The sequence below is a fragment of the Molossus molossus genome, unplaced genomic scaffold, assembly GCF_014108415.1.
Source record: "Molossus molossus isolate mMolMol1 unplaced genomic scaffold, mMolMol1.p scaffold_m16_p_13, whole genome shotgun sequence".
Lineage (NCBI taxonomy): Eukaryota > Metazoa > Chordata > Mammalia > Chiroptera > Molossidae > Molossus > Molossus molossus.
The window spans coordinates 13,549,621-13,565,617 of NW_023425348.1; the positions used below are offsets into that span (position 1 = coordinate 13,549,621).

The 15,997-nt window shown below is 46.1% G+C and overlaps 1 protein-coding gene and 1 long non-coding RNA gene across 4 annotated transcripts; one reads left to right on the forward strand and one right to left on the reverse strand.

Annotated features, from left to right (window-relative positions):
* Positions 1–7,815: 7,815 nt before the first annotated feature.
* TLCD5 (TLC domain containing 5) lies at positions 7,816–15,503 on the forward strand. 3 transcript variants are annotated; one of them, XM_036260065.1, is made up of 3 exons: positions 7,816–7,865; positions 10,408–10,607; positions 12,164–12,875. In XM_036260065.1, the coding sequence occupies exons 2-3, from the start codon at positions 10,409–10,411 to the stop codon at positions 12,700–12,702; spliced, it is 738 nt and encodes a 245-aa protein (XP_036115958.1). In that variant the 5' UTR covers positions 7,816–7,865; position 10,408; the 3' UTR covers positions 12,703–12,875. The 3 variants fall into 3 exon arrangements, with proteins under 3 accessions (XP_036115958.1, XP_036115960.1, XP_036115961.1); XM_036260067.1 differs by lacking the exon at positions 7,816–7,865 and adding an exon at positions 7,892–7,943; XM_036260068.1 differs by lacking the exon at positions 7,816–7,865 and adding an exon at positions 13,474–15,503 and having other exon boundaries at positions 10,179–10,607; positions 12,164–12,715.
* LOC118628977 lies at positions 10,728–11,810 on the reverse strand. The gene is made up of 3 exons (XR_004959332.1): positions 11,658–11,810; positions 11,386–11,488; positions 10,728–10,816 (listed from the first exon to the last, which is right to left on the reverse strand). It is a non-coding gene; the product is annotated as an uncharacterized LOC118628977 (long non-coding RNA).
* Positions 15,504–15,997: the final 494 nt, after the last annotated feature.

Genomic DNA, 15,997 nt, shown 5'->3' on the forward strand with positions numbered 1-15,997 from the left:
AACCCTAGAAGTTGACCTTCTTGCCTATGTCCTTCCGGCCTCCGGTTGTAAATATTTCAGACAGCGTGCCCATGGCAGGGGTGTTTCGGAGGAAGGACTTCTTGCCGTGACTCTCACCTGGTTCTGGGGACAGCCATTCGCCTGGCAAAGCACCAACAGGGACATTGGCTTCACTCTGAACTGCTTCTAAAACCTGTGAAGAGATTCGAATCTGGTGCCTCCGCCAGGCCTTGCTGTGCCCTCCGTCCAGCAAAGTGTGTAGCCAAATCTTCTTTCACCCGACTCTCTCTTCAGCCCCCTTTTCTAGAACCAAATCCACTCATGATTTTGTCCTCCAGGTCCGCTCCCCTGTGCAGGAGGCCGAGTCCCTCCGCGCCTACAGAGGCTCTTCTGTCTGTACGTCTGCCACCAATTCAGGGCGCTCGTCCCTCCTCCCCCTCATCTCGTCCTGTCTCCCTTCTCCTGGCCGCAGAAGGAAGGCCACAGGCAGACGCAGCGGTTCTGCTGTCAAAACACCTGTACCTATAGCCCTGCCCTGTTCTTGCGTCACGTTCTTCTCTCCTTTATGTGGGATTTCCCAGCAAAATGTTTAACTTCGGTGTGAATTTTTGAACATGTCTCTGTAATATTTTATCTTCTTTTACAAAAAAAAAAGAAAGAAAAAGAAAAGAAAAAATACCAACGTGTGAACTACTGTGCTGGCTGCTGCGACAGTTCCCACACAGCTGGAAGTCTCGTTTGTGTCATGAAAACACTATTTCCAGTCTCCTGTGCGGGCCAGCGTGCAGAGATGTAACGTGAAGCCATTCTAGACATAGTAACTTAAAAAAAAAAAAAAAAAAACCCTGCATATCCAAGGGGATGTTGAGATTCAAAGAAATCTCACTGCTCCTAAGTAAATTTGTATAGCGATGATATATAAACTATTCCACTACCGATAAAAAAGAGGGTTAGATGATTGTCCTGCGTCTTTTGTTGTGGGGTGATGACTGGGATGGGAAGATGTTTCAAATTAATACATTAAGCCTATTACTCCCCAAACAAATGCTAAAGATGATGCATGTTCATGAGTTCGGAGTTCTTACCCTTTTCGACAGAACGGCCTTGAAGGCAGAGAAGGCTCGAGAGCGGTGTCCTCACTTTGTAAGTGGGAGGATGGTAAACATTTAAGGTCCAGTCATTGGAAGACTTAGCCGAGACCAACGGCTCACGTCTCAGATACCCTGAAGGCCAGTTGCTCGTAATTCACAGTGGAAAGCGGTAGATATTGAAGGCGAATGATAATTTACTGATCATCTACATTTGGCTTTGGAATGTGCTGTGGCTTTGATGAGGGGCTGGGAGCTGTCCTCGTGGCTTCACTTGGGTTAATAAAAGTTTAAACAGGTATCTTTCCAGAGGTAAACATTGACCTGTGCGAAAGGGAACCTTTCAGCAGTATAATGGCTGGAGGGGGGAGTTGAAATTGGGATTAGACATTTGTTGCAAATAATAATATCCAAGTGGAAAAGCTATACATACACGATTTAGAGTTCACTGTTCTTGACGTTTGCATGGGGCTTATATCAAGATTAACGGATCATGTCATGAAGTGGCCTATTGGTGCAGTTAGCTTCTCATGAAAAGTGCCAGTTGGAAGGGGCCTGACATAGTACAAGACAGCGAGAGGAGCCTTCAGCGCTCATGTGGGGGTACAGAGACCACTCGCCTCCCGAGCCCACCTGCGCCCTCTCCCCTTGACACGCGCGGGGCAGAGTTCACCCTTCCTGCAGCCATCCTGGCCCGCGCTCAGGTGAGTTCGCCTGCACTGTCCAAGACTCCGGTTTACAGCCATTTGAACTTTAAAAAAATAATTTCTTTCTACAGCAGTTTTATGTTTACAACCCAACTGGGAAGATGGAAGAGAGGTTTCGCGTAGACCACCCGTCCCCACACTTGCATGACCTTCCCATGGTCAGTATCACTCATCAGAAGATTATTATCATTATCATTTGTTACCAAGGATGAACCTACATTGACACATAATCACTGAAAGTCCGTCGTCAGCCTTAGAGTTCACTCTCGCTGGTGTGCGTTCTATCGGCTCGGACAAAAGTATAATATGTTCGTCATCCTCGTATCATATTACATATTCTCACTGCTCTAAACAGCCTCTGTGTTCTGCTTATTTCTCTCTCCACCCCCCACACCCTTCCCTACCATTGTTCTTTTTACTGGGTGCCTTTTCGGAGGTCCTGGAGTCTGTGGCCTTTCCAGGGTGACGTTGCCTTAGTCGTAGGCAGTCAAGTTTCCTCCGTGTATTTCGTGACTCAACAGCTCATTTCGTTTGAGCTCTGAGTAATATTCAATTGTCTGGATGTACGACAGTTTATCCACCAACTGAAGGACATCTTGGTTGCTTCCAAGTTTTGGCTGTTATAAATAAAGCTCCTGTAAACATCTGCGTGCAGGTTTTTGTGTGAACATAATATTTCAGTTCCTTTGGGTCGAGACCAAGGAGCGTGACGGCTGGATTACATGGCAAGAGTGTACTTCGAGAACATTTGGTTTGTAAGAAGCTGCCACGCTGTCTTTCCGGGCGGCTGCACTGCGCTCTCCCACCAGCAGCCGCTGAGACCCTTCAGCTCCTCGTCCTACAGCAGTGTGGTTGCCCACGTTCCAGACTGTGGTCATTCCAATAGGTGTGTGCTGGCGTCTCATGGCTGTTTCTGTTCGCAATTCTCTGAATATGTATGACGTGGAACTTCTTATCAGCTTATTTTCCATCTGTATACTTTTTTTGGTGAGCTGTCTGTTGAGGCCTTTGGCCCATTTTTCAACCCAGTTGTTGTTTTCTTACTGTTGAGTTTAAGGATTCTTTGCATATTTGAGATAATGGTCCTTTATCATATGTATCTTTTGGAAATGTCTTCTGTCAAATCTGTGGCTTGTCTTCTAATTCTCTTGATACTTTCTTTTGCAGAGCAGGAGTTTTTAATTTTAATGGAGCCCAGCTTACCAGTTATTTATTGCATGGATTATCTTTGGTGTTGTATTTAAAAAGCCATAATTATAGCCAGGGTATCGAGGTTTTCTCCCATTTTATCTTCTAGGAGTTTTATTTTCTACATGTAGGTCTATGATTTATGTGAATCCATTTTTGTGAAGGGTGTAAGGTCTATGTCTAGATTAATTTTTTTTTTTTTTTTTGCAGGTGGATGTCCAGCTGTTCCAGCACCATTTATTGAATACTATCTTTATTGAAGACTACCATTTCTCCATCGTATTGCCTTAGTTCCTTGGTCAAAGATCAGTTGAGTATATTTATGGGGGTCTATTTGTGGACTCTCTATTTGACCATGGTTGTTGGCTTTTTAAAATTCTCACCCAAGGACATGGTTTTTAAATTGATTTTTTGAAAGAGAGAGAGAGAGAGAGACTGATCGGCTGCCTCCCATATCCCGGACGTGCCCCAACTGGGAATTAAACGCACAACCTTTTAATGTATGGGACAACATTCTAACCCACTGAGCTACCTGGCCAGGGCTTGATCATGGTTTTTTTTTTATCCTCACCCGAGGACATCTTCCCATTTTTTGTTCAGATAGGGTGGGAGGGAGAGAAAGAGAGAGAAACATTGACGCGAAAGGGACACATCGAGTGGCTGCCTCCCCCACAACCCAACCAGGGCCGGGGACAAACTGCAGCCGAGGTACGTGCCCTTAGCAGGAACCGAACGCGGGTCTCTCTGGACCGCAGGCCGACGCTCTAACCGCTGAGCAAAACCGGCCAGGGCTGATCATGGTTTTTAATGAACAAACTAAACAGAATTATGGTCTAACTGCTCAGCCTCCAGTAGCTTCCATTTTCTGTTGACTTGGACAGTTGCTGAATAGATTCAAACCTGAAAGTGAGCACTGATTTACATTTCATGTCGACATGAGTCAAAAACTCACAATTCCAATGAAGTTTAACCAAAGCTTGGTTGGCGTCTTCAGCATCTACTTAGGCACAAGAGAATCTAAAGCCAACCACCAGTCATTGTCCAGGGAAAGAAGGGGGGCGGGTATCGTGGCTGTCGCATTTACAATTTCATACTGAGATCTTTAGTTGACTCAAGACCTGTGGGCCCAGCTGAGACTAAGGACGTTTGGTCCCACTTGGAGAATGAGCTTAGTCCCAGGTCTGAATCAGGAATCCTGCCCTGAGCACCCAGGTTTTAGGCTCAGTGCCTCTCCTCACTGTGTCCTTGTGATGCTCCTGTCATGTGTCCCATAGGACATCTGCGGACCCTGTTGCTTCTCCTGCTACGCTGTGGGGAGCTCCCTGTAGTTAGGGCTCTTTTTCTTTTTCTTTATTGATTTTAGAGAGAGAGAGAGGAAGGGAGAGGGAGAGAGAGAGAAACATCGATGAGAAAGAACATCAACTGGCCGCCTCCTGCGTACCCCCCAGTGGGGATCCAGCCCACAACCTGGGCATGTGCCCTGACTGGGAATCGAACCGGCGACTTCTTGGTGCAGGGCTGATGCTCAATCACTGAGCCACACAAGCCGGGCATGTCTTTTTTTCTTTGTATCCCCATGACTAGCATTGTGATGACCATAAATTAAGCAATTAAGATTTTTAAAAATTGAATTTTTTTTTCTCTAAACAGATTTGAATGCCCCTCACCGAGGTAAGGAGCTGTGAACACGGAACAATGCAGTACGTTTCTGGAGGAGATGCTAGTCCAGTGAAGGCCATGCACCTAGTGGTTAGAAGCATGGCCCCCAGAGCCATCTTCCGGGTGCAGACCCCAATCTGCCTCCTGCTAATCATAACCCTGAGACAGCTCTGTGGGAGTAACCGAAGAGCAACTCCAAGTTGTGAGCATTAAGAGTTAATGTGTGTAAAGTGCTTGGACACCAGGGGCTGGACCAGTGGAGTCAGACCAGACCTGGGCTCAGCAACCTTGGTGCTTGGGTTCTGGCAAAGAAAGGGTTCAGAGCTAAGACAAAGTGTAAGAGAAAGTTTATTTAGCAACTTACAGAGGTAGGAAAAGTGGACCAGCTGGACACGGGATTAGGAAACAAGTTACAGAGGCAAAAGAAGGGCCCTTGGAGCTCAGGAGAAACTGAGAAAGGTAAAGGCAATGCACTGGGGGTAAGAAGAGGGGCACAAGAAGGGTGCAGGGGTGCTCCTGAGAGGAGGAGCAGATTGGACCTCAGTCCTAAGGCTTTTCAGGGTGGGGGAGAATCGCAATAGAATAGGCATCAGCTTTCCAGTTGTGTGCTTTAGGGTCCTGGTCAGCACCAAGGGGCAGTAATTAGTCAGCGCGGCTGGTTGTGAGGTCAGCCAGGGCATCGCTGATCTGGTTTTGCTGCTTTTCTGTGCCTGGAGCTGAAACACAGCTCAGGCCTAGATGTATTCGATGCAGATCAGATAGATCCGCATTGTTCTGGGGGCTTAATGCTCAAGGGCTATTCTCTGGCTCCCTGTTCATTCTCCCACTAGGGGGGTCTAACCCCCATGACTAGCAACCTGCCAGGGGAGGAAAGGTCACCCTGGGGGACGGGTAGCGGGCAGCTGTTTTCTCAGTTTCTGCCGTGGTGACCTTCTGCCCCTGGCCCACTGTCCTTGCTTGGGACTGACTGTCTCTCTGCCTGCACAGAACAATAAATCTCTTCTGTTATCATTGTGATTATCATTGTCATTGCTCTTCAAATAAATTGGTGGAGGTTTCCTGGTCCCTTACTATCCTCAACAGTCTAGAACTTTTCTGGGGGTGCCGCTATTGAAAAGGATCTGATTTGGTGGGACAAGAATTGTGCCCAAAGGCATGTAAATGAATAAAATTTAATCCCAGGGAATGAGGCATAACCCTGGAATCCCAGTCATCTGGGAATAAAGGCCCAGTTGAGTCTCCATTGGGAGAACTGGCACCTTCCCTATGTCCTCGACCTTCAGACTCCTGACGTTCTTTCATGGAGAGCGTGGGAGTGAGAAGAAAGATCCGGATTCAGGCCACAGAAGGAAAATGTCTCCAACACAACAAGTGGGGAAAAGGTTGGGATGTGCGTGCCTTCCACGCAGTGGATCGGATCTCCTGTTTCCTGTCCTCGGGCTGTCATTGCCTCTCATCTGGTCTTTCCAGGCCGCTTGTGTAGCAGGTTGTGTTCTCCAGTTCAGTTTATGCTGGCTTAGGTGAGTATTTGTGTAGCAGGGACTCTCACCGGGGGTTGCCTATCACAAAGATCGCTTCCCACCGAGGTCCTGATTTACTTTGGGGTGTGGCATGGGAGTTGGGATCTGCTTCTTTTAAAGAAACTCCAGTGATTTATTGTGCTGTCAAGGTTGAGCACCACTGCCCAGATGTGCATACAGACCCCTGGGGACCTCGTCAAAGTGCAGCTTCTACATTGGTAAGTCTGGGTTAGGCTCTGAGATGTTGTGCTTCTCGCACACTCAGGTCCTGCAGATTGTGCTGGCCCTGTGAACGTCAAGGAGCAAGGGCTTGGAAAACACAAAGGAGTATTCCCTTGCCCAGTAGCATCCCAGGTTTCCTGTTATTCACATGATAAGATGACTCAGTCTGGCACCTTAGGCTGGCACCAGCTATTTACGCTCCTCTAACAGCAGTGATCATCAAATATCATCTGCTTGACCCAGGGCAGGTGTAAAGAGATACAGGTCCTAGGCACCACACCAGGCCTGTGAAGTCATATTCTTCAAGGAGCAGCCTGCACAGAGTACTTTCAAAACAGTTTCGAGCGGTATACACAATCCATGAGATCTGGGAGCCACGATATTCTCCCAACATACTTTTCCAAGTTCATTTCCTATTCACTCAACCAGAAAATACTCATTGAACCTGCCTCATATCAGGTGCAAAGGAAACAAGATGGAAGCAAGGCAATCCTTAGTCTTGAAGGGTTGGCAAGACAAATGACCCAAATAAGACCATTTACCAGTCACTCTTCCCTGGACCGAGCGTGAAGGCGGCCAGCTCTGCTGAGGGCTTCTGCTTTCATGGATGCCTGGGCCTGTCAGTACTCCGTCGGCCCTGCTGACCAAGCCAGATGCCCTCTTCCCTGCACTTGAGTCTTTATACCTGTCTGGTCATCCCTTTAAATGTACCTTCCTGGGTCTTAAAAAAGATTCAGAGGAGAGACAGGATTCACCCAAAGCGGCACCCTAACCATGAACATACACATCGTCATTCCCATGTGCCAGCCATTGTTATAAGCCCTTCACAATTGTCCCAATAACCTTCCGACAGCTGTCAGTGCTGCGCCTGTTCTGTGGCTGAGCAGCCAGGGACAGAGAAGTCCGGTAACTTGATCAAAGACACACAGCAATCAAGCCTGGTTTGCTCTCAAGTCTTATGCTTTACTACCACGTTGGTGACGGGGCTGGAAGACGAGATAACTTCTCATTCCAGGCCTGGGGACTGTTCTGCAAATCAGTTATTGTGTGTTCGTTTCACAACTGAGAGTCGGCCATGAGCGCAGGGGCTGTGTCTTGCCTCTCCGGGTGCCTGGTTGGGATGCAAGCACATAGAAGGTGCTCTGCGCCCCCACGGGAGAGGTGGGGGGATGGGTAGTTATTCGAACAAACAGACAACAAATAAACAAACAAGCGCAGCAGCCTGCGGTCTGAAGTCACCCAAGCCCCAGCCCACCCCTCAGCTGGCCTTGCCCGGAGGAGGCCCCGCGCCCAGGTTGAGAACATCCCTCCTCCCGCTGCGCTCTGCGCTCCATCCTCCCGGCCACGAGGTGCCCCCAGACCCCGGGCTCCTCTGCCCTCAGAGCCTCATCTCCTTCTCTCTCCCTGCTGCTTCCTGCTTCCGGAGTCCGGGCCCTGAGCTCCGGAGCCCAGGCACCTGCGGCCTCTGTTCGCAGGGTCAGGTAACGGCGGCGCGAAGGGCCGGCTCCGCGGCCGGGTTGGGCGCTGGACGCAGTGGACACGGCCCGCCCGGCCTGCTGGTGGGTGAACGGGCGGGCAGATGGCCTGCCTGCGAGGGGCGGGGGGCTCCTGGGGCCTTGGGCGCCCGAGGCCTTGCTGTGCCTGCTGGGGCGCCGAGGAGGCCGGCCTAACGGCCCAGGTGCGCCCGGGCGGGCGTGGCCGGTCCGGTCCAGGGATGCGTTCGCGGTGCCCGCTCGCCCCAGGCGCGCCGCCCCGGGGCAGCGGACGGGAGGGAGGGGGCAGAGCCAGGAACCCTGAGCCGAACCGGCCAAACACTCCGTTTCTTCATCCAAGAGGAAGAAGCTGAAGCCCAGGGTGGGGTGACTCTTCCAAGGTCACAGTTGTATCTGCGATTTGCAACCGCCTGTTCTTTCATTGAAGTCTTTGTAAATGGGCCACTGTTCCCCTTGCCCTGCCAGGGAATTAGGATTCAGGGAAGAGGCCTCTAAAAATACTAATTGGCACATCCCCGTGAGCTGATCCGCGTCGCTGGCGGTGACCCGGCCTTTGAAAGGAAGCAGAGGAGGATTCTTCTCCCTCTGGGTACTTAGCATTTCTGGCTCCTGCTCTGAACACCGGCCTAGATGTTTCACAAAACTGAACTCAGAGCTGGGCCGAGTTAGAGACTTACCCTTTTCTCTCGCTCTTTTTGTAATGTCAATTAATTTTTTTTCTTTTTTCTTAATCCTTACCCAAGGATATTTTTCTGTTTATCTTCAGATAAAGTGGGAGGGAGGGAGACAGACAGACAGACATCCATGTGAGAGAGACACATCGATTGGTTGCCTCTTGTATGACCCTGACCAGGGCTGGGACTGAACTGCAACTGAGGTACATGCCCTTGACTGGAATTGAACCCGTGACTCTGGTTCCAGGGCCAACACTCTAACCACTGAGTGAAACCGGCCAGGGCAAAATTTTTTTTTCATTTACATTTGACAGTCAGTATTATTATATTAGATTCAGGTGTGCAACATAGTGGTTAGACATGAGTATAATCTACAAAGTGATCACCCCATAAGTCTAGTACCCAACTGGCACCATACAATATTATTGACTATATTCCCTGTGCTGTATTTTACATCCCTGTGACTGATTTGTCACTAGCAGTTTGTACTTCTTAATCCCTTCACCTTTTTCATCCAAATCCCATCCCATCTAGCAGCTGTCAAAATGTTCACTATATCTATGAGCCTATTTCTGTTTTGTTTGTTCATTTATTTTGTTCTTCAGATTCCACATATAAGTGAAATTATATGGTATTTCTTTTCTCTCTCTCTCTCTCTCTCTCTCTCTCTCTCAAGCTGAGGTTCAAGAGGTTAAAGTTTTGCCCACAAAATCTTATTGGCCATTTAGGGAGAGAGACAGAATTGGAACTCAGGTCTGTGATGGACACCCACTGTTTTCTTGAATAGAAATCTTATTTCAGATGATAGCTGTACAGAACTGGACCTTCGTGAAGCTTTCTCTGGATAACATTCTTGGGAGTGGCTTGTGTACTAAAGTGTATTGGTCCACAGATACTGTTTCACTTGTCAGTAGGATGAAGCAATAAGTGTAGCCATGCAGAAAATTCCTGCTGAGATGAGGCGGATATCTGAAATGTTTTTTACTTCTTTATTTGTACTTTTAACATTGCTCATGAATGTTAATAACAACATCTTGGTTATTTTTAGAATTTAGTCCTGTAAGACTAAATCAATTGTTACAGTCATTCTTGTCCTTGTATCTTTATCACCAGTAAAAATTCCAAAGCATAGTCTTCTGACTTTCATTTTAAATAATTGTCTTAAAGATATTTTTATATCTCAATGAAAGCTTCCCACTTGAACCTCATAATCCTGCTCCCCACTTTGTCAATCTTTGAGTTAGATTTCAGAACTGAATAGAACTAGAATTTTTTTCCCCTTCCAAAATATCTGAGCTCTGTTTAGTTCTCTATTTAGGTAGGTGCACCTCCAGTTTCAATTTTGACTGATAAATTTGTAACGCAAATGCAAACCTCAGCTGAGTTCAGTATCAGCCTAGAACCACATTAACCTGCCAGGTGTCATACGAGATCTGACCGCAGTGCTGGTGTATTTCCGTGAGAGCTTGTAACTGCGGTTTTTGACATGTGAACATGTTATCTTATGCATACACTATATTACATAGTACATATATTACTTGCAGTGTTGTCCAAGGTTATTGTCGACATTTGCTTATAACAACGTGTTGCATTAGTCTGCTAACTCAGAATGCTGTTCCCAGTTGCCAGTCTTCAGCTCTGATCAGTTGGCAGCATGTTATCTTTGAGGAACAGAGTCAGAAATGTAGCCACAATTCCGTGGAAGATCCTTGGCTGTGTAGATAAAGAAGCAGTGCTACGAAGGCAACATTCCTGTACTGTTTTATAGTAGAAATGAAGAAGATACACAAATGAACCCCATGCTGTTTTCTTAGGGTGCATTCTTTGTTGTTTTGGTTTTGGTCTTTTCACCATAGGATGGCATTAGCTCTGTGTCTGCAGGTCCTGGGCAGCCTGGGGGGCTGGCTCTCACTCTACGTTTCTTTCTGCTGTGTGAATAAGCACCGAAGCTATGAGTGGAGCTGCCGGCTGGTGACGTTCTCCCACGGACTCCTCTCTATAGGCCTCTCAGCTTATATTGGCTTCATTGATGGCCCTTGGCCTTTTACCTACCCAGGTAGGTGGGAGACAGATAATTTTTCCCTAAGGGATTTATAATTTGGGGGTAGTCTTAGAACGATAGGACTTTTCCTTTTCTCGGAGAACTTATACAAGATCAAAGAATATTGAAAAATAATTACCGTTATCATTTGTATTGGGAGTCTTCAGTGTTAGCTCTGATGTTGCATATGTCACTTATTGTTTCTGCTTTTCATAACTGTCTACCTTTAAAACAAATTTTAAATGCTTGTTATAATGTAATTCATAAAAATGTACAAAACAAAGCCAGTATAAACATCTTCTAAACAGACACAAATGGACAGTATTATACATACTTTTTGGTAACCAGCAATTTTTACTTGTTGGTATATTCAAAGGACATCATCTTTCCATGTTTATAGATATACATCTTCCTTTTTCTTTTTAATTATTTAAATACTATTATGTGGTATGCACTTACCATCATTTATGTAACCAATACCTCATTATTTGAGGCAGCTATATTAATTTTTCAGCTGCTAGATGTACAAGTGTTACTCTCTTAGGCGACAAAAGTTGTGTCCCCTGTATTAGTTTGCTGGGGCTGCCATAACAAAATATACAGACTGGGCAGCTTATACAACAGAAGTTAATTTTTTCCCCACAATTTTGGAGTCTAGAAACCCAAGGTCAGGGTGCTGGCTGGTTTGGTTTCTGCGGAGGCTTTGCTCCTCCTGTGTGCTCGCCTGGCCTGTGCCCTGATCTTGTTTTCTAAGGATTAGGCCACCACAGTGATCCTGGTTTAACTGAGTGACCTCTTTAAAGGTCCTGTCTCCAAATGCAGTCACATTCTGAGGTGCTGGGGTTAGGGCTTCAACATACGGATTTTGGGGTGACATCATTCAGTCCATAAGTCCCCTAAAGTAAGATTTAAAAAAATACCTTAGATTCCCCCCCCCTTACTTAGGTTTCTATATTGAACTTCTGAGTTTCCCCCCAAACTATCAAACTGATTTTACAGCAACTTTTAAGCTTTGTGTTTTATATGAAGGTTCTTAATGGATTCGAACATGTCAGATCCTTGTACCTTGTGTTCTTGGACGTGAAACACACTAATTTCTGAGGTTCTTTCCAAAGTCCACTTTTAAGATGGGTTAGGGTCACCAGTGTCCAGTAAATGAAGAAATTAATCTGGTATTCAGGACAGGATAATGAAAAGCTTTGGAAACAGAACTTTAGCTGGTTAAAAAAAAAAAAGGAAAGAAACTGTTAGGGTTTTAGCTGAAAGAACAAAATAACTCAGTTTTATGCTGCTACATAGAGAAGATACTGAGATCACTGCTGGTGCTTAAATCAGTTATGAGAGGTCTGATTCATCACACCAGCATTTCTGGGGCCTGTGACACTGTTTGCTTTGATAAAGAGCAAGGTTTTAGGTTCGAGTCTTTCTTTGGTTGTCATTAAAAAAGCATGTGAGCACCATTGTTTTTTATTTCAATATTTTAAAAAGTGTTGAGAGACAGTAACAGGGTCCCTGTGTCAGGCAGCACCATCCCCAGTCACTCAATTTGTTTCTGTCTTGGTTTATTTCAGGCTCACCCAATACACCTCTCCAAGTGTACGTTCTGTGCGTCACCTTGGGCTACTTCCTCTTTGACTTGGGCTGGTGCATCTACTTCCAGTCTGAGGGCGCTCTGATGCTGGCCCACCACACACTGAGCATCCTGGGCATCATCATGGCCCTGGTGCTTGGAGAGTCAGGCACAGAGGTCAACGCTGTCCTCTTTGGAAGCGAGATCACCAACCCCTTGCTACAGATGCGCTGGTTTCTTCGTGAAACCGGGCGCTACCACAGCTTCACTGGAGATGTGGTGGACTTCCTCTTCGTGGCTCTGTTCACGGGAGTGAGGATTGGCTTAGGCGCTCACCTCCTTTTCTGTGAAATGGCCTCACCCAAGCCCAAATGGTTTATGAAGGCGGGGGGCATAGCCATGTATGCTGTGTCTTGGTGTTTTATGTTACACATCTGGCGCTTTGCGTGGAGGAAGAGCATCAAGAAGTACCACGCCTGGAGGAGCAGGCGGAGTGAGGAGCAGCAGCTGAAACCTAAGGGGCATCTCAAGACACACTAGCCATGGGAACCAGGTTAGAAATGTGGCCGCTCTGGAATCACGCTTATCTAACAGGCTAGGTTTCAAAAAAGGGCTAAATTTATGGATCAGTTTTTAAGTGGAGCACATACTAGTATTAAAACATTAACTTCCATCTGGCCGGTGTGGCTCAGTGGTTGAGCATCGACCCAGCACCAAGAGGTCGCGGTTTGATTCCTGGCCAGGGCACGTCCTCCTGCTGTGGGCCCGATCCCCAGTGGGGGACATGCAGGAGGTGGCTGATCGATGTTCTCTCTCATCGATGTTTCTATCTCTCCCTCTCACTTCCTCTCTCTCTCAAATTAATAAAGGGGGAAAAAATAAAAAAATAAACACATTAACTTCTCCAGTGGTAGGCAGACTAGTCAGTGGTAGTTTGAATAAGTCAGAACTGCTTTCCTTTTCGTTTGTGGTTACTCTGGGCCCTGTGGTTCCCGGGCAGCGGGACATTCAGACAGCATGGAAAGGAGCTGGAAAAAGGGTAGTTCTGCTTCTCATTCTCTTGAGAGTGACCAGTTCAACAAACACTATCCTGCTTTCCATGCAGCGATTTAAGTGAATTTATGCCATTTACTATAAAGTGAGTAACTTTTAGGAGCATGCCTGCCGTTGGTGTTCTGAGCATTGGAGCGGAGAACTGAATCTGCCTGAACAGAGGGAGGAGAAGGAGAGAAGGATGGGGTGAGACGGGCAGTGGTAGTGGGTTACTTAGCCTTCCTGTAAAACTGTGCTGGGGTCTCCAACCACCTTCAGGTTCGGCACTTCCTGACTCAGCGTGGAGTTGTGCTTATAGCTTGGATTGCGTACAGTGCAAAGATAGAAAGAAAGATCCGCAAAAGGAGAAGACCCCTGGAGCAGAGTCCAGGGGAAACCCAGGCCCAAACTTCCAGCGTCCTCTCCCAGTGGGGTCGCACTGGATGTGCTTACTTCCTCTGACAGTGATTTGTGACAGTAAGTGTGAAGTGTCTCCTGAGTCGATACAGACTCGGTGCCCAGAGTTGTTACTGGGAGCTGGTCATGTAGGAAGCCTTTGCCTGGCAGGCAGCAAACTTCCCGGCTCCCAGAACGAAAGTAGATGTTCAGCATAAACTGTAGTGTTTGCACAGGCAGTTTGGGGCCAGTGAACCAGTCTGATCAGTTCATGGTTGGAGCCCTCCCCAAATCTGTGTTCCCTGAGGCCAGCCAAAGGACAGCCTTCCCAAGGACAGCAGTTCAGGCCTGCCATGTTAACTCTTTTGTGCTCCAAAACCAGAGAGCTGGGACGTGGATGTGAGATGGACGAGGTGTGGGCAGATTTACTGAGCACTGTTGTCCTGAGCTCTGCTCTACCAGGAAAACAACACCAGTTCTTGGGGCTTTGGTCGTGAACCTCCTAGGCGCGGGAGGCTGTGACTAAATTCCATAGGGATTTACCATGTGGACTTCACTGTGCTTGAGATGGTAGTTCAGTTTTCAGACTGCACACTAGAACTAAAGACTAAAGTATGTACTGGCCTCAGGGTAATGAATCTTTTTTTTTCATTTTGGATGCATTCCCTTTTAGTCCTCTTATTATTTCTTTTCTCTGGAACAGGTACCACTCTCTGTGGACAAAATATTATGACAAGGCCAGTTTAGGAAGGAAAAAAAAAATGAGTGTGATATTTTAGTCTCACCCAGGAAAAGCAAGAATGTAAGCTTAGAACAATAGTTTGAAATCAAGAACTCCTGGGTTCTTCTACAGAATGTTGTTACTCACTGGCCAAATCATTTGGGCAGTCCACTCATTTATTCTTTGCCTCTTGTAGGTCCTGGCGTGAATGAATGAAATACCCCATTTTGTATTTCAAAGTTATTATGTAGCATTTCATCAATGGAGGGCTTTAATGAAAAAAATTAAACATTATTTATTTAATTTTTGCTATTTATTTTACTTGATTATGTTGTTTAGATCAGTGGTGATGGATTATCTGTGTTGGTAAGCAAGTGAATAGGGCTACTGTATAGGGTGGAGGTCAGGGGGAAGTGTTAGGTCATCCTAGGTCACTGGTAATATTGACCTTATGAGAGTTCTTGAAAATGGGTCATTGGCCACACATGGCAGAGTGGTTGGAACCACATCAAGTCATCATCACTCAGGAAAAACAACTTTAAAGGCACGTTAAGAGTGGATCTTTTTAAAATGACTGTCATTTGGTTCAAGAGTTTTGCTGGGCATGGAAATACTCTGACAGCAACATCTCCATCTCTTTTTTTCTGTGATCAGAATCCTTAAAATGCTGGCCAGTTTCTTTCCAACAAAATTGTGGTCAAAGGAGGATGCTGGGGAGTGCTGATTTTAACAAAAGCCTAGCAAAAAAGAGTGGCTGGGAGCATGAGCTTAAAAAGAAAAAAGAAAGCTGGCTCTTAAATGTTGGCCCAGTGCAACCTGTTCCATACCAGAAAAATTAATAGGCTTAACTGGTACCAATTCTTTCCTCCTTACTCCTCCAAAGTGAAGGGACTGGGGATGGCAGATCTTGCTGTTTTGGGGTACTCATGTGAATGTATGTAGGGCTTTTGAATTTTGAGGAACCTACAGAATGATAAGGGAAAGAGAATCCCTCATTTCAGCTTTTCTTGATGCTGTAACTAATAACTATGAAGGAAACTCTGAGAGAAAAATGTGAAATGAAGATGACCAGCAGTTAAGATGCTGAGTTTCTATATCACAGGTAAATGAAGGGCTCATTAACATGTGGTATGGTCAGATAAAATGAAGTACTCATTTGCATTTGGATTACTATGTGATAAGTAATACCACTCAAGAGGATTTATATTTCAATAAAATTTGTACTGTTTTATAAAAATAAACAACTTTTTATCAATCTAGAGTATGCTTTTATATTTTTGTTGTGGTTTTGCCAAGAGGTTGGGGAAAAAAAAAAGTCTTTTGGCCAGTAGAAATGTTGATCTATGTTTATACATATCAGTGAAATGCCTCTTACCTGCTGCTTATCATCAACCATTCCCAACAGTCTTTACTTTGGGGAGCAGCAATCTATATACAGGAAACGGTTTGGCAAAAAAGAGAACTTAATTTCTTTCTTCTTTTGCCCCATTTGGGTAGTTGCCTTGAAAATGATGTTGAGTGGGCTCCGTGAAAACAGGGCCTTTGGCTCTCCAGAACTGTATTTCCAGTGCCTACAACAGTGCTCAACACTAAGCATGTTGAAAGAACGGTTGAGGGAGTGAGAATGTGGTTTAGAGGAAGTCCCACTGTAAAGCCAAAGGGCATGCACAGTGAATTGGGTCACCA

Bases quoted from the DNA above. Each gene is read 5' to 3' on its own strand.
- TLCD5 (XM_036260065.1), top strand. From the start codon at position 10,409: ATGGCATTAGCTCTGTGTCTGCAGGTCCTGGGCAGCCTGGGGGGCTGG. The intron at 10,608-12,163 runs GTAGGTGGGAGA...GGTTTATTTCAG, and splicing joins TTGGCCTTTTACCTACCCAG to GCTCACCCAATACACCTCTC.